The sequence below is a fragment of the Ambystoma mexicanum genome, chromosome 11 (genome assembly GCF_040938575.1).
Source record: "Ambystoma mexicanum isolate Mex_15411 chromosome 11, UKY_AmexF1_1, whole genome shotgun sequence".
In the NCBI taxonomy this organism is placed as follows: domain Eukaryota; kingdom Metazoa; phylum Chordata; class Amphibia; order Caudata; family Ambystomatidae; genus Ambystoma; species Ambystoma mexicanum.
The window spans coordinates 840,748,161-840,772,590 of NC_090934.1; the positions used below are offsets into that span (position 1 = coordinate 840,748,161).

The 24,430-nt window shown below is 44.8% G+C and overlaps 1 protein-coding gene across 1 annotated transcript in view; it reads left to right on the plus strand.

Annotated features, from left to right (window-relative positions):
• Positions 1-24,430, plus strand: part of LOC138504783 (circularly permutated Ras protein 1-like) — a 792,342-nt gene that overhangs the window by 39,398 nt on the left and 728,514 nt on the right. The window contains exons 3-5 of the mRNA XM_069625266.1: positions 4,877-4,974; positions 8,142-8,318; positions 10,922-10,972. Coding sequence (XP_069481367.1) covers positions 4,877-4,974; positions 8,142-8,318; positions 10,922-10,972 — 326 coding nt within the window. The remainder of the gene's footprint in view (positions 1-4,876; positions 4,975-8,141; positions 8,319-10,921; positions 10,973-24,430) is intronic.

A 24,430-nucleotide genomic window follows, 5' to 3' on the forward strand; every position in this document is an offset into this window, starting at 1 on the left:
TTTGGCCGGCCCCATGTTGGCATGGCAGAAAAGACACAGGGAAGAACATGTCCCCCTGCACCGACATGGGCTCAGCTACTGGCTTCACAGCAGTGCCCCATAGAGCCAAGCCATTACCATGGAGTAAGCCATCACACCCACCCCCACAAGATGATAGACATCCGGGGGGGATGTGTATGCATGAAGTACCACAAGCATGCATGCCAAACATCAGATGCCCCAAACTAAAACAGGGGATTGCCCCAAAAGTGCTACAGCTATGGTGGGGGTCACACATGGACACACTCCCCCCCCCCCACAAAGGCGAACTAGCCATGTATCACACACTCATTACTGAAACCATCCCCATGATGCTGGACCCAAATGCAACCTCCACTGACCAACCATGCCCATCTGCCCAAAAGAGTGGGGTCCCACCCGGTGCCATTGCAAATGTGCATAGCATGCCAACACATGTGGGGGAACCATATCTGACAACATTTCCTATGTCCCCTACAGGCACTCACGCATCGCCAGAGGCATCCGAGGAGGACGAGGGGGCAGTTCGATCTGAGAGTGGCGTATCCAAGCCCTCAAGATCTGCCACCCTGCAACGGCGCAGACAGCATACGCAAAGGCAGATGTCCCTCCTTGGGACACCGCAACCCAGCAGGGCCAGGTCAGCGTCCATCCCACGGCCCACCCAAACTTCCAGCATCAGCCGGACGTCAACACCCCATCCTATGGCTCCCCCGATGACAGCCCCGGCCCACTGCACAGCCCCACTCCCATACGGCACACACCAACAAGCAGCACAGTGCTACAGAGGTTTGATGAGATAGAGCAGAGACAGAGGGAGATGGAGGCAATAGGGCATACACATTCTGAACACTTGCAGGCCATATGGGACAGCATCCAAGGGGCTACCTGCAGGATTGTGCGGGCCACTGCAAAGAACCGGGCCAAGACAACTGCCCGTGCGGCCACCCTGACACTGTAAACCCAGTGGGTCAGGGAGATGAGCGAAGGTATCTCTGCACGGGCAGAGGCCATCTCCCAGAGCACGGAGGTGCAACGCCAACAAATCCGTGGACCAGGCTCCATCCCTTCCACTTTTACCACTCCCAAAAAGGAGTCACAGCAGGGCACACCGAGGCATCAGTCACAGTGCCATCGGCACCCAAGATCAACGGGGGCTGGCAGGGGGAAAAGAGGCCATGGTTGTAATGAACTCTGAGACACTAATTGTCATGAGTGGCCATGCTAGAGAATTGGTGGTGGGGGGTCGGGAGGGGATATTGTGCTGAGGAGTTGGTGGTGGAATGTGTGAGGGGGATAATGTGTTGGGGAGTTGGTGGTGGGAGGTGGAAGGGGGATATTGTGCTGGAGAGTTGGTGGTGGGAGGGGGGTTAGTGTGCTAGGGAGCTCGTGGTGGGAGGTGGGAGGGAGGATAGTGTGCTGGGGAGTTGGTGTTGGGAGGTGGGAAGGGGCTAGTTGGGGCACTTGGTTGCATTAAAACCATTTGACTTCCTCAATGCATGGATATTCCTGATTGTGTCATTGCCATGTTTATTAATGGAGGTGAGTGTCACACCGTCGTACATGGCTTGTGCCATGTGAAAGTGTCAGAAGAAATTGTCTATCAGTGCCTGGGGGGCCAATCGCCCATCCCTCACGTCATCTTTGGCAATGCATGCATTTACCTCTTCCACAGGCACTGCATCCTCATCCTCCTGTCCACGTCAGCAGTAGCGTAACATTCCTCTTCAAGCAGATATTGTGCAGTATGGCACACACAAGCACAATTTTACTCACTTTCTCTGGAGTGTACATCAGAGCTCCACTGGTGTGGTCGAGGCAACGGAAACTTGCCTTCAGGAGGCCAAAGGTACGCTAGATGCACACGTGGGTCCTGCTGTGGGCATTGTTGTTGGCATTATCCTGCAGTGTTTGTGGATCACGGACAGGGTTCATTAGCCAGGGCAGCTGTGGGTATCTGGAGCCACCTGCATGGGGGGAGGCACAGGCATTAGTCACGGTGTAAGGTGTGGGGGTGGTCTTACACAATATCAGGGCAATGGGCAACTTGTGCATGCAAATGGGCCTTCATTTCAAGACGTGTAGATTGTATGTCTGTGCAGGCTGTATCACTCGTGTCATGCATTGTTTCTGCTTCACATGCACCCTGTTCCCTTGCAGCATATGTTATTTGAGGTGTATGTCAGTGACATGTGCAGCTGACGTGGTGGCCATAATGTGGCAGTGTATTTCCACTGTGCATGTGGCATGCTGGTTTTCCCATGAGCCCTCCCTGAGCATATGGGGCTGCTGGGTTGCCATTGTGATCTGGGCGCACATGGGTGTATGGTTATGGTACTGGCAGGGTTGATGTGTGAGGTGATGTGGCCATTTGTCAGCATTGCTTTGTTAAGTGCATGTTGCATTGTATTATCTGTAGTTATGTTGATGTTTATAGTTACTACTGTATGTGTATATCAGCTTCTCCATGCAGGTAAGTCCGACATGTGCAAGCTTTCTGGCCTATGCTGTGACGTTGGTGCGGGAGGTGGTCAAGTACGGATTTCGCATTCGCTTGTCATGCCATCCTTTGTGTAGTTATTCGCATCTCACCCCCCGTTTGGGCATGTGCTTCACAGCGCATGTATGCTGGCTTTTCCCAGGTCTGTTGTCCCCTGTGCCTCTTCATGTATCCTGGCAGTGTTCTGTTCTATAGGACCATGACATAGTGGGTGGAACCAGGATAGCAGGCACAGCAGTGGGTGATGTACAGGCTGAGGTCGCAGGTCACCTGCACATTCAGGGAGTGGTAATGCTTGGGGTTACGGTACACTGCTTTGTGGCCCTGGGGGGCCACTAGTGCAACATTGGTACAGTGTAGGGCAGCAATCACATTTGGCATTTGGGAAACGACATAGAACTGTGCCTTCATGGCATTGACCTGGGCTTGGGTGGTAGGCAGTGACATGTGACGCTGCACTTGCCGCAGGAGGGCTTCAAGCATCTGACCCAACACTGACCATAATGTGGGCTGTGCCATTCCATGCATCATGGCCACTGAGTGCTGGAAGGTGCCAGTTCCAAGGAATTGTAGGACAGACACTAGCTTCAGCAGTGGGGGCACAGCTGTGCGGATGTAGATTCTGCACCCTATCCCGTACTGTATTGTGGTGAGCAGCTCTGTTATGGTTCCCCTGTTGAGGCGGTACAGGGTGACCAACTGGCTGTCGGTGAAGGTCCAGGGTGAGGGCCTAACCCTGGGGATTGGTGCACGCCTTGCCTGGGCTCTCCTCCTCCCCACAACACCCCCTATACTCCCTGTGCCCTGGCCTGGTAGTCCTGCCTCTCCACTTCCAGGCGCAGCACGAGCAGCTGCCTGTCCCAGTTTACAGTGGCTAGTGGCAGCATGATGGTGGAAACAGTGTTTGGGGTAGGGGAGTACCTTATCTCGCCCTCTGGGGTGGATTGGGATAACCTGTGGCTTCATTTCAGGAACCTGTGTTCATTTACCTCCAGCTGCAAGCTGGAGGTAACTGCGCCGTGTTTTCGGCGGTATTAGCGCCAGTTTTCGTCGCTAATACCACTGTACTGATGCAGCTGTGTTTGCGCCTCTTGTGGCCGGCTGTTGTAGCGCCGGCTGATTTTACAGTCAGCGGTATTTGCGCTAGCTCATGATCCAGTGGAACGGTATTGGCGGCGCTAATTCATTTACCGCCAGACTTGTGATGAAACCCTGAGAGGAAGAGAATGAGGTAGCGCATGAGCAAATATTGGTAGGGACCTATAATTATCTACCTCCTGTGTGGGAACTTACAATTGGATCCCTCCTTTGTTCTGCCCTCGTGCGTTCAAAGTGCTGACCTCTGTCTGATCAGCCATAGTTTACATGATTACTCATTTTCCGTTTGGAGGTAGAAAGGGAGCCAAGGGGAGGCTATTCCTTGCCTTTGAAATACAATAGGAGTCTAGTTATCACCTCAAAGGAATTTTACCCCTTCATATGACCAGGCCAATCTACATAAATATTACCACCCGGGGACCAGGGGAACAGCCAATTACGTTGCTCGCATCACAGGCTAAAAACTCTGTTGTCGAATGCCCTCGTTTAAAACCGGATTTTGCCTGATCTGCTACTCACCGTTTATGCTTCACCTAGCTCCTCCTTAATGCAAACCAATTCCTTTTTCTGCAAATTCACTTAGCTACCTCACACCGATCCAGGCTACCTGTCTATTTTCATGCTGCAGAGCTAACCATGGAAATGGACATAGACCTCTGCAAACTCCCTTTTCCATTTCCATGGTGGGCATCCCGAAAGTCTTTTTTTTATGCAGAAGAAAGTGCTTGTGCTCTCCATGAGCCGATTTTTCCCAATAAAATGCTTTTACTCCTCTCTGCCATAATCTCGGGGAACTCATTGTGATAATCCTCTCTGCGGCAGGCCATAATGTGTGGTAATGGCTCTTTGCTCCAATTAAAGGCCCTCAATGTGCTTGGGTCTGTTAACGTGGGCTGAGGATCATTACCACCTAGCTAGGCAGAATTGCTGGGGGTATTGTCGCCCAATAACAGGCTTTCTCAGACACTAACTAACGAATGATTTCAACAAGGGCTTTTCACAACTTCCCACAAGAGCAGTAGATATAGATATAGATGGGATTATGGAAAGCATACGTTTGTAACCGTAAACGTAAACGTTTGCCACTGAACATTAAACCCTCTACCATTATCATTACAGTTGTATAGCGAAACTAATCACCAAAGGCATCAAGGCGCTGAGTGGCGCAAGGCTCTATGGTTTCTGTTTATTGGTCAGATGTGAGAGCTCATTGAATGTCAGGCTTTCACCAAAGTAAACTGATTGTTTTCTGTTTCCCAGAATCCCTGGCTGAAAAGGGTGACTCACCAGTGCTGTGTTACAACTGCTCAGCTGCCCTATCAGCCATCAGCAAAACCCATCAAGGTCAGAATATCATAGTAAGTAGCACTCTTATCTCAGTATTAAAGAACCAAAGACATGCATGGGGTTAATATTTTTGCCCGAGTGCAAACTGTGTATCCCTACTTGGGCAGAGAGTTATGTGGTGATGCGCCAAGAACATTGGTACAGGGTGAAGCATGTTGGGTTATTGTCAAGACTCTGGATTGTTTAATATTACACATTTAGCATTATGCAATCAATACCAGTTCTAAATGACTGTTTTTAAATAATTGGTTCTGTGCTAAGTGAGGGCCAATAACAGATGGAAAGGTCCATTAACATCCATTCTCGATTGCAATGGCAGGCCTTCGCTTAGGGGCGGATTCACAAATAAGTTACTAGAAGTAACTATGACTTAATAAGGATTTACAAGGTCATGGTCAGGAGTAAGTCGGAAAAAATACTCATTTTAAAATCCTTGTAAATTAGCTAGTCCTCTGCAGGATTAAGCCAAGGATAGGGCATAATGACCTCTTTGTGGACTAGTCCGTAAGTGTGGGTGAATTATTGAGGAAAACGCTAATTAATTTTAACACAAAAAATGTGTTTGCGCAAGCATCATCGCTGACAGTGAGCTTGGAGCAAAGTAGCATTGTTATCAGAACTGAATGCCCTTTAAGTGTTGGATTTTATTTTTGCAGTTCAATGAGCAAAGCATATTTCTTTCAGTACCAACACCATTAACTAAACTGACACTGCATGAAACATACACCGGCTTGATAGTTGTTTAATTCTCATTGTCAGTAAATCTTCCAACATGTTCAGTGTGAGATCCTACCTGCAGAAATTCCCCAAGAAAAAACATTGCAATCTCTGTCTTAAATTTCACCTTAACGCCTTACCCACCTGATAAACCTGGGTGCCGGTTGTGCGGTTCTGTCTCACTCGAATCATTGTTCCATGTGGTATTAGAGTGCCCCTTCTTTCTGGATCAGAGAATTTGTCATTTGGGGGGCTTTTTAGATTCGATAGCCCTGGTTATGACTGATAATCTATGGGTAAGGCTAATGCTTACTTCTAATCAAGCCTTAATAATAGCCTTGACAATACTCATAGAAGACATTCTCCAGGGTTTGAAGAGTAGAAAGTCCCAGGGGGAAGCTGCATGAAGGGAAATATGGGATTAATTGTACGCCAAATGACTGAATTTATATCAGAAATATTTTGGTTAATTGTTTTACAAATTTTGAACAAGCTGAATTTCTAGCGGAAATATTTTAGTTCTATTACACATTTTGTACAAGCTGATGTAACCTTGTGCATACTTGGCTGGATATATATTTTTTTAACTTTAGTTTTAATTTATTTGAGTATAAAAGTGTCCTGTAAACTGTTAACACTTTAAAATAAAACAAAAAAAGACGAAAAGTGGTGCTACATTCTAGAAAATGTTATTTTTATGAAGTCCTGATTCACAGAGCATTTTCCAATGGGGTTTTGCAATTATAAAATGATTCTGTGAATTAGGCCTAAAATGTGTGCAGTCGAGTTTAACTGAATCTCAGACGCGCTGCTTTTTAACTCCTTTTCTTGACGACGTGCAAAACCAGGGCTTTGGGAAGGAGAACCCTCTTGCAGTGCCTACCCTGCATTTCTCATAGTTGCTAGGGCTCTTGTCAAGCTATAAATTAGGCACATGCAAAAGTCGAGGCATTGATGCCAGGCCATCATATTTTCACTTTGACAAATATGTTACTGTTAAGGAAAGTGTTCTTCCTTGATGAAAGAACACTTTCTTATGTTTGCGTGCCCTGAGGCCCATATTCTCATCTTGGTGCAGTGAAGGTGCTAAACAGCAGGATTCACTGCGCCAAAAGAGGACGCCCAGGCTCCACTGCTATTCTCAAGTGGGCCTGGGCGTCCACGTAGAGCACAACAGTGATCTGTGAGGATTGCGCCTGTTTTAAGCTGTTACGGGCGCAATCCAATCTCAGCAGCATTTTTGTAAAATAACGACAGATTCGTTATTTTATGAAAATGCTGCCGAGAACACAGATTAACACGTTCCTATACACCAAAGTGAGCAGCTTCAACATTGCAGGATGTTGAAGCTGCTTACTGTGGTGCATAGGAAAGTGTTCATATACACCATAACGGTGTATATGAACACTTTCATTTAAAGCGAGCAGCTTCAACGTTGCAGCATGCAACGTTGAAGCTGCTCACTTTGGTGTAAATGGAAGAGTTCATATACACTTGTGTGGTGTATATGAACACTTTGATTTATAGCAAGCAGCTTCAACGTTGCATCCTGCAACGTTGAAGCTGTTTGCTTTGGTGTAAATGGAAGTGTTCATATACATCTGTGCGGTCAGAGCTGGCCTTAGCTCTACTGTGAGGACCAGAAGGATCAAACCAGGGTATGGACTAAATTCAACAAACAGAGGACCTCGATGGTTTTGGTCCTCTGTTTGTTGAATTTAATCCATACCCTGGTTTGATCCTTCTGGTCTAATCGGCTTCCCTTTCTTTTTCTGTTGCTTTTAAATTGGTGACATACATTTGGACTAATCATTTTGATCCTGCTCTGACTGAATTCTATTTAGTTCGCAAAAATTGTACTTTTTAGGCCCTCAGAGTGTAGCTGGGTAATAAACCAGCTTTGCTAAAACCTGTGGACCAACTAATTGGCCACTATACTTTTCTATCTGTGTTGTATAACTGTTGAACTGCTTTTGTATACAATATAAATATTTTTCTTTGTTTTTCCTTCCTACATGTTTCAAAATGATTATTGCTTCACTCAAATGATACGAACTCACTAATTATGTAACTATTGGACAACAAAAAATCTTTTTTGAGAAGTAACCTCTTTTCTTCCTCATATTTTCTTTATTTTTAATTTGTTACATTGTATTGATGTCCTTCTTAAATTCTGTTATCGTTTATGACTTTTGCTTTAAAAAGAATAACAGAAACAACTAATAAATTGAACAAAATAACTACTATTATACTAATAAGGGATTCTTGCCTTATTGGTTACACTTGGTGACCTGATTGTTTATTTGTAAAGATACTTGGCCTACTATTTGAAGCAGCATTTGGAAATAATTTGAACAAAATCTAGACACCCCGACATAAGGGTAGTGTCAATAACTATATCTTTGGTTGGCGCCCCCCTCTTTGTTCCCTATTAATTCATTTAATGACTGATACCTTGTAGATGTGGATCTGTGAGTTCTGCGATCATCCCAACTGCATGAACCCTGCCACTGTGCCGTCGAGGCCCCTGAATGATGCAGTCTATGCGCTTGAATGGCAAAGAGACCGCGTGGATGTGGAAGACGCCCTGATTGTCTTCTGCGTGGACATCTCTGGGAGTATGTCTGTCACCTCGGAGGTACATGCGCTTGCTTTCTTCTTGGGCCGCCAGATTTGGTTCTGGGACATTATGTGCCACATGCTGGTTTCTGTCTCAGTTTCCCACTTATAGCACGCACCAGTGCCATTTGCATGTCTTTACATTTTATAAAACAAATTCAATATTTATAGATTACAGATTTCTGCAAAAGCATCCTGTTCCTTCTAATTTGTGAGTAGCTGTTTCCAACGTGATCTGTTTAGAATGTCAGCTATAGCTTCTACCAGCCGGTGGATATGGTTTTTATACGGCCTACTGTTAATCTAACTTACATACATCTTAAACTAATTGGATTTATCAAACTTTCCACTCTAATGTCAATTAGTACCCTGGTCTAACGGGCCAGGATACTAGGGTCAATGAGCCCCTTGATGGCAGGCCAATACCGCCCCCTGTATCTATGGGCCCCGCGGGGCTTTACCTGGGGCGGTATTGGACCGCCGTCTCTGGGCTTATTGCTACAGTATGTTGGGCCACAATTATGCAAATGTGACTGCTATTATTTAGTTATTTATTTAGGTGTCATGTACAAGGCCACATGTTGTTAGCGCCTGTTAGTGTCATACCGTAATAGTATCTATCAGAACCAATACACAATAACATATTTATGCACATAAACAAATATTTAAAAAAGGACATTTAGAAACTTAAATACGTCACAATTCATAATATCCATTTTTAGTTTTGGCCATAGGTGCCAACTAAGTTCCACCTGTAAGCCGAAACTATAGCATTGGAGTACGGGTAGGAGAAAGATAGGATGTGGGGAGGGATACACAGCGTGTGGATGTTGTTTGGTTATTCTCCCACCCATTGACTGGCCATGCTATTTCCTGTGGATATTCCCACCCAGTACCTGCTCATTACCTGAACGACCCGGCCCAAAACACATCCTGCTGGGATCTCTTTGAGCTAGCATTATCAAGCAGTCACATCAAACCTTGGCCCACTAGTGTTATTTCCAAGCTGCTTGCTGAGAGTTAATGGCCTAATTGTTCTACTAGTGTAATCACAATTCCTTAACCAAGCGTTACTGCAGCTACTTGATTTATATCAGTTCCTTGCACTGAAGTCCTGTTAAAACAAGCATTGACAAAGCCAACCGTTTTGGCTTGTGTATAGTAATTAGGCATTTGCTAGGCACTGCTATCATATGCCCAGGTACTCACTTTATTTGTAAAGCGTGCCAGACCCGGAGGTATCAGGGTTTCACTTTGGCTGTTGGCATCTTATGGCCAGGTAGTACCATTATGGCAGTGCCTGGCAAAGGCCTATTTTATTTATTTTTATTTATTTTTACATTTGTATAGCGCACAAACAGCCCATGGGCATCGAGGCGCCTATCCCTTGCCTACACAAAAGCAGCACTTGTTATCAGCCTTGAGCCTGATTTTATACATCGTAGGTCTTCAAAAGGAGCATAGCCTGCAGAAAGAGGCCCATGAGCACGCAATATTGCCAGGACGGAAGCCAAGAATAGAATCAAGGTCTCTTAGCTGCACAAAAGTCAACTTAACAAATGCACAACCACAATACAACTAAACTGAGGGTTATTCAAATCAGGAGAATAGGGAGGCTGTATCTGTGTACTGTGAGCTGGTATGCTTGATGCTCCTGAAACTTTGATGTTGGGTGGGACGGGCGGGGCAGATGTGGACACAGGTAAGTAGGTGAGCCTCTTAGGGCCTGACATTTGTTGAAGTCGGCTCAGTCCTTCTGGCCTACTGAGCAATCTTTCTACTGTCCCTGAATTTAGCTTGCCTCCGAGTAGTTTGGCTGGTTAAGCTAGCTCGGTGGGTTGACTGCCTGCTGTTGAAAGTTGCGTGTTGCCACTAACACCAACCTCATAATGAGACCCAAAGTGTGGGAAATGCACTGGTATAGTATGCGGTTTGGATCTCGGACAATATAATACAATAGTAGTTAGCAATTTTCAGTTGTTCTATCTCACAAATACCTTTTTGTTTCTTTTGATGTCAAATACTTTTTCCATGGGAGCAGTAACTTGCAAAGATAATGTTATCTGACATAGTGGTTTAATAATACTGCAAGTTACTGTACTCCCAGAGTAACTTTGGCACGGGTTGGGTGCAAGCTTCTTCACTATGGGCAAAAGTGGTAACTATTGCTTCTGTGTGAAGTCCCTTCCTTGGGTTCACCCTCTCAGTTGTAAACGGCGAAACTGCTCCTACTCACCTCGTTGATTACTTCCAGCAGTACCGCGGAGGTGCAGCGTGCTTCACCCTTGAATAATCCTAGAACTGGTTGGGTGGTCTTGATCTATGCATTCCTAAAGATAATACAAGCACGGGGGAAGCAGGGGATTGGGGGTCTGTGATCTACCTCTTTCAGGGATAACCCGACCTCTGCTGGATCTGTAACCTACCTTCTCATGGTTCTTCTAGAAGTGGTGGGCGTCTGTTAGTTTCCCTATCCGTGGGCCAATACTGTCGATATTACAATGTAATTTTCCCAATTTTTAACGCAGGTCTACCCTGATGAACACTTGAGTCCATGCACAAGCCACATATTTCTCATTTGCTGATTTGGGGTTTTAATGCTTCCGTTTTTTTTCCTTCCAGGTTAAAGGCAGTAAAGAAAGGTCAAGATCGGAGCATGTGTCCCGCCTTCAGGTAACGCGTAGATTGTAGCAGCGGTCATTCTGTTGCTATCCTTTCCCTGGCCTTACCTTTTTTGCCCTTTGCTTGTGTTCCTATTTCCTACTTTACCGTCGGTGGATGCTTTGATGATTTGATGGCGGAGTCAATAGGTCAGACGGGCAATAGCTCGGATTTCTAGGGGCACACAAGGACAATGTCTGTGAGAGTTACCCTAGCACAGTGTGCAAGTGTGTGTTGGGTGTGTGTGTGGATATGCCTATGCATCAATGCATTGCTTAGTTATCACAGTGGAGCCAATACTCTTCCATTGGGATCGGAGCTTGTCAGGCATTGTCTACAGATAGCGCAAGGATTGCCCACTCACCCTTCTTGACACACCTTTGGAACACCAATTAAAGACTTAGATTTTGTTAGGTTAGCCAAAAAGATGGGTGGACAATGGATACCAACAACGAGGGACCCCTAGACGGCGAAAAGAAAAATGGATAAATGTGGAATCTCATTATAAAATGGATGAATATATAGTATGCAATCAAAATCACCTACTCAGGGCAAATATGGCAACAAGTAAAGAACCTAACTGGTGTCGATGTTCCTCCCTGAGCACTGAGTCCAAAGACCAGAAATCTGCACATCGACACGACGTGTGACAAAAATCTGAAAGAAGTTGAAGGGAACGTCCCCGCCAGCACGGAGACATACTAAGGTAGTAAGGAAGGGAACGTACTGATAGGCAACCCCACAAGTCACACGGAGCGAAATAGGCGAAGGCAACATTTCATGTTCGCTTAAAGCAATTTAGGGAATGAGTTAGTCATCAAAACCAATCACGTCTCCTGGGGTTCACCAGAGGACTACGAGACCCACTAATGGCGTGTTCCATTCATGTCCTCGATCAGCGTCAATGGGCGCAAAGAGCTTACTATTACAGGAGCTGGCAGACATTTTGCTTTCTCATTGATTTTCCTTTATCTTCGTTCCACTGCTTTGCCATCTTCTGGTGCTCCCTTAACACTCCATAAAAGCATTGTCATGCTAGAACGTTTAAAGGCCGGCTATTCTAATAGTTATCTTACATGAAGCCGATGGCAATTCGTAGTTACTCCTACTCCTTGTTATCATGCACCTTTTTGCAAATGTGTTTTACCAGGGACCCCCAGGGGTAGCCCTGCGCCCACTTTGTTCCCTGTTGCAGATTCTCTTCCAGCTCTGGTAGGTACTGGCCTGCATATTTCAGGATGTCATAAAGCAGTGTCAAGAGGGTTCACTGAATGGAAAGCGGGCATTTGGGGCATGAGCTCTGCTCAAAAGCAGCCCAAAAACAGAAGAATTATCCTCATAAAGGGGCAAGATTGGGTTTTACTACAAAAAGGGCCTTAGCCATAAAACAGGAAATGGATATTAGGCGCCAAAGGCTCAGATAGTCGGCGATTACTGCCCCAGGAACAGAACAATTCTATCTCTTTTGACGCCACACAGACACATAGACTCCTGTATGGTCAGGGGTCTTAGTAATTACTTACTAGCAGGAGTTAGGTGTACCAAGTCCCAGAAAAGTGATTTTTTAAAGACGTTTATAGACCCCACAAAATGGGCCCAATCCGAGCCCGACCTTAAGAATATTGTGGAGGTGTGTTATCAATAAGAAATTATTCTCCCCTTTTTGCTGATGCCCCTGCAAATAATGTCACCTCTATGGATTACAGGTGGGGTGCAATCCCTGGACATGGAAACATATGGTGTCCATAAATTGATGGTAGTCGGTGTAGATGGAAGATGGCCTTCTGGCAACAGGTCAATTAACTGGACTGACTTCCTTGACTAATCCCCATCTCCCACATAATTTCCAAATCTCCCAGAGGCACGAAATCATTCAGCAGCAGCAATCAAGCCGCAAGGGGGACTGTCTGCCGCAGAGTCACGGCATTACACACACATTTTTGTTGTAACCCAAAAAGTAGTTTCACATCTGAGGCAGCTATTTCCCACGGGAAACATAGGCGCATCATGCGTTTTTGAAAAGTGGCAATCCGTGGGAATCCATGGAGGAGTGACACATGTTGAGCCTGAATGTTTCTTTTGGTCATTGTGAACAGGCAAAAACCTCCTATTTGAACTTACTCAAATAAAATGCCTCCGAAAATTGTAACGGCTGCATACATTATCTCACATCTACCTGTGAAAACATTGGAAGGAATACATAGGCTTCCCCTTGTGTAGTGCTGGAGTGCTTGTGAAATGGAGCAAATTCTCCTGTTTGACAGTGGCGAGTTGTCCAGAATGGTCAGGGGGGCATCAAACCACTGGGTCTTGGCCCCCTCTTGCCTATTATGGGGGAGCCGAAGAGCCAGCCCATTGAAGCACTGAGCACTTCCTTAGCTGCTTTTTCCAGCAGAGGGAGCGCTTTTGGGCATTGTTTACCTTTGACAGTTTAGTTACCCAGGCATGCAAGCTCAATAAGCCATGCAGGGCTGGTTGCGTTTGGCTTCCCCAGCCTTGCATATCTCATTGGAAGTGCTGGCTGGGGAAATGCATGTCTGCTTCTGCACCTCCTCGCACATGCAGACAGAGAAGGCTAGAGGGGGGCGTATCATCACCCACGCTTGGCCCCTACACACGTGCAGAAACCAGGAAGCTTCCTAATTCCTGTTCATGCTATCAGGGGTTGGAGCGCTGGGGAGTGACCTTCAGGACTGGCGGCAGAAGATAAGTTTATTTTCATGCATGTGTTATTTAAATATGTGTATGGATGCGTGTACGATTGTGTTATGAGTGAGTGCATAATGATGGGTGCTCTTGTGAAAGAGAGTGCATGCTGTCAGTGGCGGCTGGGGAATTTTTTAACTGGAGGGGCACACATATTTCTCCCAGATATGCCATGACGAACGTGCATAGCGAGAGATCGCGGAGTGTGTGCAGAGTGTCTGGTGTGCTAACATTTTGGGAAAGTTTGTGGCCAATTCTAACTTTGCACGAGTCACGGATTTCATATAGACTACAATTGTGAGAAGGACTACAATTCTAGCAACACGTTGCTGCAATTGAACACCAGACTGCACCTGCAGCTATGCTCGCTGTTGCCATAAAACCTGACCCCCTAGCGAAGCGTAGCAGAGTGTGTGCAGAGTGTCTGGTGTCAGGCGGCAAGCGGTTGCCCGAAGACTTCCCGGTCGTGTGCGGAGAAGACTGCAGGAGAGACGGTAAGCGCGGGAAAGGCAGAGGAAGGTTGAGGAAATCAAGCAGTGTCTTGGGATGTCTGAACTCAGCCCCTCCCCCGCTATCGGCTCCCCCTCAGCAATGCCTTCTATGCTGCTAGATGGAAATCAATCGTCCATTAAGGAGAGGGAGGAGAGAAGTGCTCTCAGAGATGAATGGGCGAGTATTACAATTGTATGTTTCAGGAAGTGACCCGGCAGACAGCAGTCCTCCCCCGATCAGCTGCCCATTTAATATGAAATTTGAAGTGGAAAAGAGCACTGCGCTTTTTATGGTCAGCTTAACACACAAGGAACTCTTGGAAGGAATACCTAATGAGGCAGCGGATATGGTGGGGGGTAAGGGGCTGTGTCTGTCGAGACGGATTGTGTGGCGGGGCTCATCCTGCCCAATCAAAGGAACAGAACCAGCAGGGAGCAGGTCTAAATGATCTGATGGTGCCTGTGGAAGCGGGAGAGGAGATCATACCTCACCAGCCTACGGTGCTATACAATCATCAAAAAGCGGCTACAATTCCTGAATGGAAGGTGAGCTGCTCGTCTGAGTCAAAGCCAAATGGTCATAGATGGGAGCTGCATGACTGACCGTAACAAGTACTCGGGGTTGGGGGGGGCCCCCTACAATATCGGCCTAAGCTAATTATGAGGGAACGCAAACAGAAAAAAAGAGTGAAATTAATAATCAATCCAAACGTGGTCAGTGCTAGGAATGAGGGTGCTAAGTATGGTTTGTGGTCAACAAGTGAGAAACTGTCTAAAAGCGTCAGAAACCCATTTAGCCTCAAGCCATGTTTCAACAACAATGGGAATAATAGTTGGAAACCCCATAGTTTGGCTATGGGGGATGATTTCAGAGGCCACCGCTTTTATTTCAATGCAAATCGCTGTATGCGTACTAATGACGCTACTGAGACACCTCAAGTGCAAAGCATGATGGAGCGTTTTGAAATACCAGATCAAGTACTGTTTGAAAAATCAATTAACATGGAAGCTGCCAATGCTAAAGGCATTGATCAACCAAAAAAAGGTTTGGAAACTAATGGTCGGATGAGAAAGAGCACCTCTACATGTACTGAATCCAAGAGTATGCAAGTTTTCCTGGGCAACAGTGCTAACAATGTGAGGGAGAATGGTACACCATTGACAAAGGTAGCCACAATACCTAATGAATGGCAGAATTAAATTAAAATATCTATAGGGACAGCTAAGAAAGACGTAGCATCAAGTACCTCAGAACTTCAGAGGGAAAAAGAAAAACCATTGGATATTCTAACGAAAGAAGCAGCCACAATGATCTCAGATCCTCAGAAGGAGATCATTATACCATCTGGTAGACCAACGATTGAAGTTGCGACAATGACGACAGAAAGTCATAAAGAATCCAACATTCCACTAGAAAATTCAAAAGATAGGCAACGAATTGCAGAGAAAGACTTCTACCTGGTCTCAACTTGAAAGGCCATCTTGGCTCCATTCATGAAGCTCCACGAAACTATGGAAAATACTCTTAAGGATCAGTCTACTATGTTAGCAATGGTTCATACCAAGATGATCTTTGTTGAAGGATTTATTACTGCCATCCCAAAAAATATGTACAATAGTTTGGCAGGGGTCGCAAAACTCATCCATGATATCTTAGATCCAATCATTAAAGAAAAAACTGAACAGAGACTTTCAAGCTTATCAGTGGGACCAGGCTACAGTCATCCGGAAGGGGCCAGAACTTTAGACCCCTTTGATATAAACATAAAACTTGTTGACCCACTTGAATCAAGATCTAACGATTCTTTAGGGGTGAATATAGGAGTGGCCCTGAACTCCAATGAATCAAACAAGGACCACCTAAATAACAAGTCAGGGGCCGAAGGAGTCTGTTTATCCGGGTTTCCGGGTATGGGCCATTTGGCCGAGTATGCAAAGAGCCCATTGTTACAACCGAGACCAAGGCATAAGGAGAAGGACCGGGATGCCTTGGAGAAGTCCAAGGCTACTCAAGTTGCTGAAATACCTGAGTATGCTGGAGGAAATGGACAAACGCTTGAAATAGCAGTGTGTGAAGTCGGGGAAAATGCTGAGCGGAAAATCTGTGAAATCTTCAGAAAAAAAGATAAAACAATTGAGTATAAGGCCGCCGGGCCCTCCTTCCTCTGACATAAGCAAAGTGGCAATACGGGGGAAAGACAAAAAAAAGTGCAGCAAGGCTCCAGTGGAGAAATTGAAAAATCAGATAAATCCTCCTAAAATAAAGTCGAAAAGCAGCCATGTTTTTATTAAAAATCTGACCATCCCACAATTAAGACAGGGTATAAGCAACAAGTGTAAGAAACCAACTCCTGTGACAATCACGGATGGAATAGTGAGTTATAAGTGGAGCGAGATAGATGAACCAAGACAGGAGGAGCCAACCGATATTGACCTCATGGACCTCTCTACCAATAGCATCACAGATGATGATCATAGATCGGCTGAGTATAGTGTGCTGATCAATGATTCAAATGGGACAGATGAATCAGGAGCAGAAACCTCAGAGAAAGATAAGGACAGCACAAAGTTGCACCCTAGATTTCGAGATGCAATAAAGAGGGATAGAGACAGAGGAGAGACAATTCAAGACCATAAGAGAATTGACTCAGCACCCATACAATACTTTATGGAGGACCGCAAGATTAGTGTTAAGATGAAGGAAATTGCTGAGATACTTTATCAAAACAAGAGACATTCGCCATTAAATTTGCTTTAAAAAGAAGGCAGACGAAATGCCGAAGTATCCAGGATAAAGGTTTGTTTGAAACCTCTGACAAATCCTAAACCAACGCCAGCTCCTGCTCAAAAGTGCTTTACCCCCGGAAAAAAGTAGAGGGAGAAGTAAAATCTAACATCGGGGAACCTATGTCAAAGGTTACATTAAATCTACCGACCAAACCTAAAGTAGCTCAATCAAAGGGGGATGTAGGTAAGCAAAACGGCAATAACATTCTGGAGGAAGAGGCGATGGACGGCAACTTGAAGTTATGCTTAAAGAGAATGTTCCACTATGATGACTGTTTGGTGCTAAACCGTGCAAATGTAGTTCGATTATTTCATCATGTGCCAAAGCTCAGCATAGTGTCGTCCAAAGACCTTGCCGTAATTGAATTCCCAGAGGAACGTCGCACAGACAGGGTAATAATCAATTTGGTTTCCAAATTAGTCAAACACCACCTGCTTGAGGAAGCCCATCATCTAAGACCGCTAGGCTTTGATTTGAAAGAGGATAAGTCTGTAAAAGATTCAAAATCCCCAGGTATTCAGCAAGATCGTTTGAAAGATGCTCAAAAACAAAAATACTCAAGAGGAGAGGATAAAGAGGAAAATTCCAAAGTAGAAATAGGTCAATTAGTATACAACCTCCACGGCGTTATTGTTTATGTAATATTTCAGCCAGTAGGCTTGCCAACCACTTCCAATTGAGTTGAGCACTTTTCTTTTTTAGCATCTTTCAAACCGGTTGTATACTAATTGACCTTTTCACAATTGACCTCAGGAGAATTGACCTAATTTAGAAGGTCAATTAGGACATATATGCGGGGGGAAACCCCCTGCAACCTCCCACCCAATTAAAAAAAAAACACAACCCTCCACCCAATCCCCTTAGATTATTTACAATCCAAAACCAACCCAATACATATATAAAAATAACTATAATAACATAAAGGTCAATTGTGCAGAAGATCAATTAGGACCACTATAATTAGGTCAATTGTGCAAAAGGTCAATTGTAAAAGGTCAATTTGGGTAATACCGACGTGGAACTGCATGACGAAAGGAATGGTCATTATTGAGTTGGAACACTAGAGGGTTTTCCCATTTATTCTGTGAGACGGAAAATCAAATCTAGGAAGTGGAAGTAGTCTGTCTTCAAGAAGTATGGCTGCATGATACCCTGTTAATAGAAGCGTATTGGGTTCTGTTAAATCCAGCAATTAGAAATCAAACTGGAGGAGCAAGGAGTGGTCTCCTTGTAGCAATAAAAAACGATCTAGAGTGGTCCCTACTCTATACGAAGAACCCAACCCCCTTCATACAACTTGTGGCAATGAAATTAGACAAATATCAGTCTCTTAATCCGCATATTTTAATACTTTTTAACACATATTGGAACCCAGCTGATCAAAGAAACAGGAATTTGGAGGCGAATATTGCAGCGCTGATTGATGAAGAAACATCTAAATTGAACGATCCGCTAATTATAATTGTGGGTTACCTCAACTGTACTTGTATCGACAGTGCAAATAATCCTATAAACGAGATCCTACTAACATCTAACAATAAAGAAAAGAGCAAAGTCGCTTGGTGTAAAACCTTGTAATCAAGAGACTGTGTAATTCTAAATGGTATAACTCAGGGAGATATCCCAGGGAAACCGACATGGAGGGGCATTACCAACAAATATTTATTAGATTAGATATGTATCTCTACTAACTTGACCGGTCTCATAAGAAAATTGGAAGTCTGTTGAGCTGATAAGAGTGACCACAACCAACTAAAATTGTCTTGTCAAATGGTAAATTATGTTGATTCCGATTGCTATGAATTTAAACCACAGATAAATCCCAGACGTAATAGATTGCGGATTGATGCATGTAAAATCCCAGATTTGACAAAAAAAACATCTAGAATAATTGATTCAACAAATGGAAATGATGGCCTTCATCGTATTAACTATGTCCCATTATTACAAGACTTTAGAGTTCAACAAAGAGGGTGAATAGCAAGAACAAGTATGTCCCATCGGTATGTGTACGACAAGCAGATTGTCAAAAATAAAAAATCCCTAAGGAAAACTATTGGGCAATTAAAATGACAGAAGAGGGTAAATAACTCCCATCAGATCCACAAATTAAAACAATCTTATCGTAACTGGCTGAAGCTACATAAGAAATGTATGTTAAATAAAGATGCCCAACGAATGCTAATGAATATTAAAATAAAAAACATTACAGAAATATGGTCGACCATAAATGAAATGGATGCGCCACAAGATGCGCTATTGGCCAATTCGATCTCAGCTGAGACGTGGCACTCTCATTTCACCGAACTACAAGAGGTAGATAGGGATGACGTTGAAATAACAATTATACCTCGAAATTGACAGGCAAGTGGGACATCGGGAGATCAGCTTTTGGACATTGAAGTTTCAACAATCTAAGACATAATAAGGAAACTTCAAAACTCTAGAGCTCCCGGCCCAGAAAGGCTTACCAAAGCCCTAATGAAGCAAAATATGGGGTTATGGGCTAAATTCTTGCATCAGCTATGTAGGAGCATTCTAAAAACAGCAATGGTACCCGCGTCATGGAAATCGGCGGTAGTTGTACCAATCTTTAAGAAAGGATTAAGAACAGATGCAGACAACTACCGCCCGATTGCGTTGTTAGACGTGGCGGGGAAAATCTATGGGTGCCTCATATTAAAAGCTCTATCCAAATGGAGCAAGGGAGCTGGCCATCAAGATCAATGGCAATCCGGATTTGTTAAAGGCAATGGCACATCATGTAACATCTTTCTAATAAATCTGCTTAAAGCAAAAACCATACAAAGTAAAGGCCATAAGATATACTTGGCATTTATTGACTTATCAAAAGCTTTTGATTCTATTAGATGGCCGAAATTATGGACAAAACCTGAGAAATGTAGGTGCCTGAGATAGATGTCCAGTAAAAAAAAAAAAAAACACATCCCTGTCCCCCAGAGCGCATCAGAAGGAGAGCTGTGTTTGGCCAGTGAGGAGGTGGATTGTGGAACAAAGGTATTTTTAAAATGCCTTTGCTGAATGACCCTCCTCCCCCCTCACTCACCAAAATCAGCTCCACGGAGAGAGACACACATGCTTGGTTGTGAAAGGGTTTGTTTATTTAGTTTTTGTAAGAAACGCCCTTAGTTAAAGGTACAGTCAGGGCTCTTATGTCCCCATGTGGCCAGCCGACACGTGTTTCGACCCGTAGGTCCTTGTCAAGGCTATGGATTGCGGTCCGCTGCCCCCTGTGGGGTTCTGGTAGGGAATTGGATTGGTCCTGTATGTACAGTGGCTCCTGTTGGGCCCTAGGGTTTTCTCTGTGCTACGCGATCCGAGTCCTGTCAGCAACAGTATGTTGTGTAAATGTGTGTTTGTGTGCTCATCATTCATTTATTGTTTAAATATGTGTATGGATGCATGTATGCTTGTGTTATGAGTGAGTGCATGATGATGGGTGCTCGTGTGAATGCGAGAGTGCTTGCTATGTGAATATTGTGTCAATGTGTGTGTGTGTGTGTGTGTTTTTGTGCTGGTTCGTGGAGCTGATTTTGAAATGCCCCTTTTGAAATGCCTTTGTTGCACAATGCGACTCTCCACCAGCCAAAATCAACTCTGCTTCTGAAGCGATGTGAGGTCCGGGGAACAGGGATGGTATTTTTTTACTGGACATCTGTGATAGATGTCTAGTAAAAAATACGATGCCAGCCCCCTTGTGTCCCCACCCCCTTGCATACACACATAATCACTTTAATTGTGGGTGTTTTTTAGGCGCTGTGGGGCCCAGGGGACAGGGATGGCAGTTCTGGCCACTGTGCCCCCCAGCGCCACGCATACACACAATAACATTCATCGTGTGCGTGTGAGGCACTGAGGCCCAGGGGGCAGGGATTGCATTTTTTACTGGGTATGCCCAGTAAAGAATGCCAGCCCAGTCCGCGGGGATTCCTAGCGCCTTACATGCAATGTCATGCCTGACCCCGAGGCCCCCCAGCACCAAACATATACACATAATTGATTATTTGTCAATGGGAGGCACTGGAGGGCCCAAAGGGAAGGTATGCCATTTATTAATGGGCAACTATCATAGATGCCCAGTAACAAATGCCATGCCTGGGCCACCCAGCAACTCGCAACGCACACAATTGGTGTGTGCCTGTGAGGCGCTTCGGTGCCCAAGGGGAGGCCTGGCCGTTTTTACTCGCCATTTGTGCCCAGTAAAAGATTCCATGGCTGTACCCTGGCACCCCAGCGCCTGACATGCATCTGCCCCATGGCCCCCCAGCACCTCGCACTACACATAATCCCATTCATAATAATGTGATTATGTCTGAGTGCAAGGCGCTGTAGCACTATGGGGCGGGCATGGCATTTTTTACTGGGCATGGTTGATAAAGCAAGCATGATAAGTGTTATTATGTAGCTAGAGTGGCATTTTAATGCAGCCAGTCTAGCTATTTCTTATTGTGGTATGACATTTTGTATTGGACATCTTTGATAAAGCAAGCATTTATGTTTTTATTTATTTTGAAATTTGTAGAGCGCGCCGAACCCTAGGGCATCTGGGCACTCGGGTTAAGTGTTATATGATAAGTGTTATTATGCAGCTTGACTGGCATTTTAGAGCAACCAGTTTGGACATGTTTTCATACTGTAGCATAATAAAGAAAGCATGTTAAGTGTTATTACTAAGATAGGCTGGCATTTTTATGCAACCACTCCAGTCATGAAAATGTGTTGGAGAAATGCTCCTGGGCACTGTTGGTGACTTGCATCTATTGGATTTTTTTCATGGGTTACCCTGCAAAACCAATTACAAACTGTTTGGTTTTTTGCCCACGTTTCCTAAAAAGTGTGCTCTAAAATGCACCATTTTAACCCATTATTTTTTTTAAAAACCCTTGATTGTTTCAGGCTCCCACGCTACGCTCGGTCGCTATGGCATATCTGGGAGAAGTTGTTACACCCCTCCAGTTAAAAAATTCACCAGACGTCACTGCAGTTTGAGTATGCATTCTGACACCTTTCCAGAATCAGTATCTTTCTTGCGTTTTGGGGTTCTATGCGATTTTATTGCTGACAAAAATCTAAATACATTTGTAAAAGACACATTAATAACTTCAAAATAAATAAAGTCATACCTGTTACATCATCCATATTATTTACTTGCAGATATGGAGCAGGACATTTTGGTGCGGCTAGTTCGCCACAGGAGCCGGTTTGGCGCAGCCAGTTTGCAACAGGAGCCGGTTCGGCACAGCCGATTCGGTGTAATTTATCACTGAACCAGTGGCAGTGTAATCGGCCCGCGCCTAACTGGTCGTGCAGAAATGGGGTGTTAGTTAGGATTCCAAGGTTCCAACATGGTGTCGAGGGCCAACCCATTCTGTGTCCCAATTGTATTACTCTGTGTTAATTATTTAGCAAATGTATCCTGCAGGAATAAAGCAACACAGAATGCATACCTGTGGCTCCTGTTGTCTGCACGGGAGACTAGTTTTGTTGCCTTCCAGATTAGCATTATTTGTGAAGCGCAGCATTCACCCTTTCCATGGCTCTCAGCGCTGATGGTTGTTTAGTTGTTTTCCACTAACATTGTTGGTTTCATCTGTGGCCACAAGTGCATTCTACGTATATATTTCAAAAGACAAGAATTTTTTAGCCACACTGTGTGGCTTGAAATTATTTACCCTTTCAAAATGGCAATTTATAAAGCGATTATGCGATCTCACCACTGGCAAGCATTTGACCTGTTGATGCTCATCCAAATGTTTGGGCTTTTGGTTTAGGCTAGCACTTGCACCCACTCAGCGCCCTGCATATACGCCGAACATGTAGGCACTACACACAGGCATCGACTCGGCATCTAATAACTTTGCATTTTAATGGTATACCAAATGACAGTGGACGCCAGGGGAGTTGCTAGGTCTGGAAAAGACCCGGGGCTACGCTAATGTCAGAACTGTTGGGACTGGGGGCTAGCTAGTCTTTTGGCTGTATCTCCTGAGATTCTATCCGGGGCTACAACCAAAAGATCAGGGGCTATAGCCCCCTTAGCCCCCCCCAGCAACGCCCCTGGTGGACGCACTAAAACGTGACTTATCTGAGCACACTCAGCAGTGTAGTCAGCATGGCATGGGAAAAGAATACAGATTGAAAAATGGCAACCTAGAGGCTTTTTAAACAAATGCAAACATGAGCTCAGAATGGTTTGGAAAATCTTGTTCTTAGCTGCCCTGAAACATCACTGCGCCGGACTGGTTGCGCCAAATCGGGCCGTGCCAAACTGGCCACGCCGAAATGGGGTGTAACGTGCAGATGTATATATCTACTGTTTCGATAGTCTGTGACTGTCATCTTGTGGACCTATTAAGAATTACAATCTTGGTTTTATGATTTTATAATGTCTTTTCACTGTTACCATATTACTTTCTGCCTATTTTCTCTTGCTAATACCCTTTACAGGCTGACACCCCCTAACCCTAGGCCCACTTATACCTGTCTTTCGTGTCCACATATACCCGTCTTTCCTCTTTTTCGACCACCCCTTTATACTTTTTTTTTTTACTGAAATCTATTTGTGTTTTTTCCCACTTAAACCCAAACCTGCAATACTATATTATTGGCAATATTGAGATATTTTTCCATCCTGCCACTGTTTTTTACCCTCTTCATTTTTGTATTTAGTTATTTTTACCCCTTTATTTATTCTTTCTCTATGTTTTCCTGCAATGCAATCACTGGCTACCCGTTTTGGGAGCACCTGCAATAAGTGGAAGGTTTCCTCTAGAAAGGATTTCATGTACCGCAGACCATGCAGCACAGTAATCTGCAATACTAAAGGAGTGTTTGACTGGCCCTGAAGAAAAGATTCTGTGAGATGTTTCATTCGAGGACTGGTGACATCTAGCCTTGGAGACAATGCACCTTGTCATAGCTTCAGACACATTACGACCCTGGCGTTGGACCATGGTGCTATTAGCACCATGGTCCACGCCGGATTCCGCCATGGTGGATGGCGGAATTACCGCCCCATTACAAGGTTGGTGGGGCGGTAATTCCCCATTCACCATGGCCCCATTCCCATTTTTGGCCCATAGGGCACAATGGGAATGGGGAAGGCACTAATTACGGCACCGTAAATTACGGTGCCGTAATTAGCACCAAGGTCCCTTAGCGGGTTGGACTTTAACGCCTGCAAAAAGCAAGCGTTAAAGTGTGAATCAGGCGTTAAGGGTTTAACGGCGCTGCAGCCTTTTACTGCGCCGTTAACCCCTTAACGCCAGGGTTGTAATTAGGCCCATGGAAGGAACACCTTGCCTGTTGCTGTCTGCGCCTCCTACCAAATCTCTGGGAAGCCTTCACACTCTTTGATGCAGAATGGCAAGCCAAAATATCTCTTCTCCTTTGCAAGAGTAATGTCCATCATAGTTTCTTATGCCAGAGGCCATTCTTTTGCTCTTGGGAAAAGCTTTCCATTGA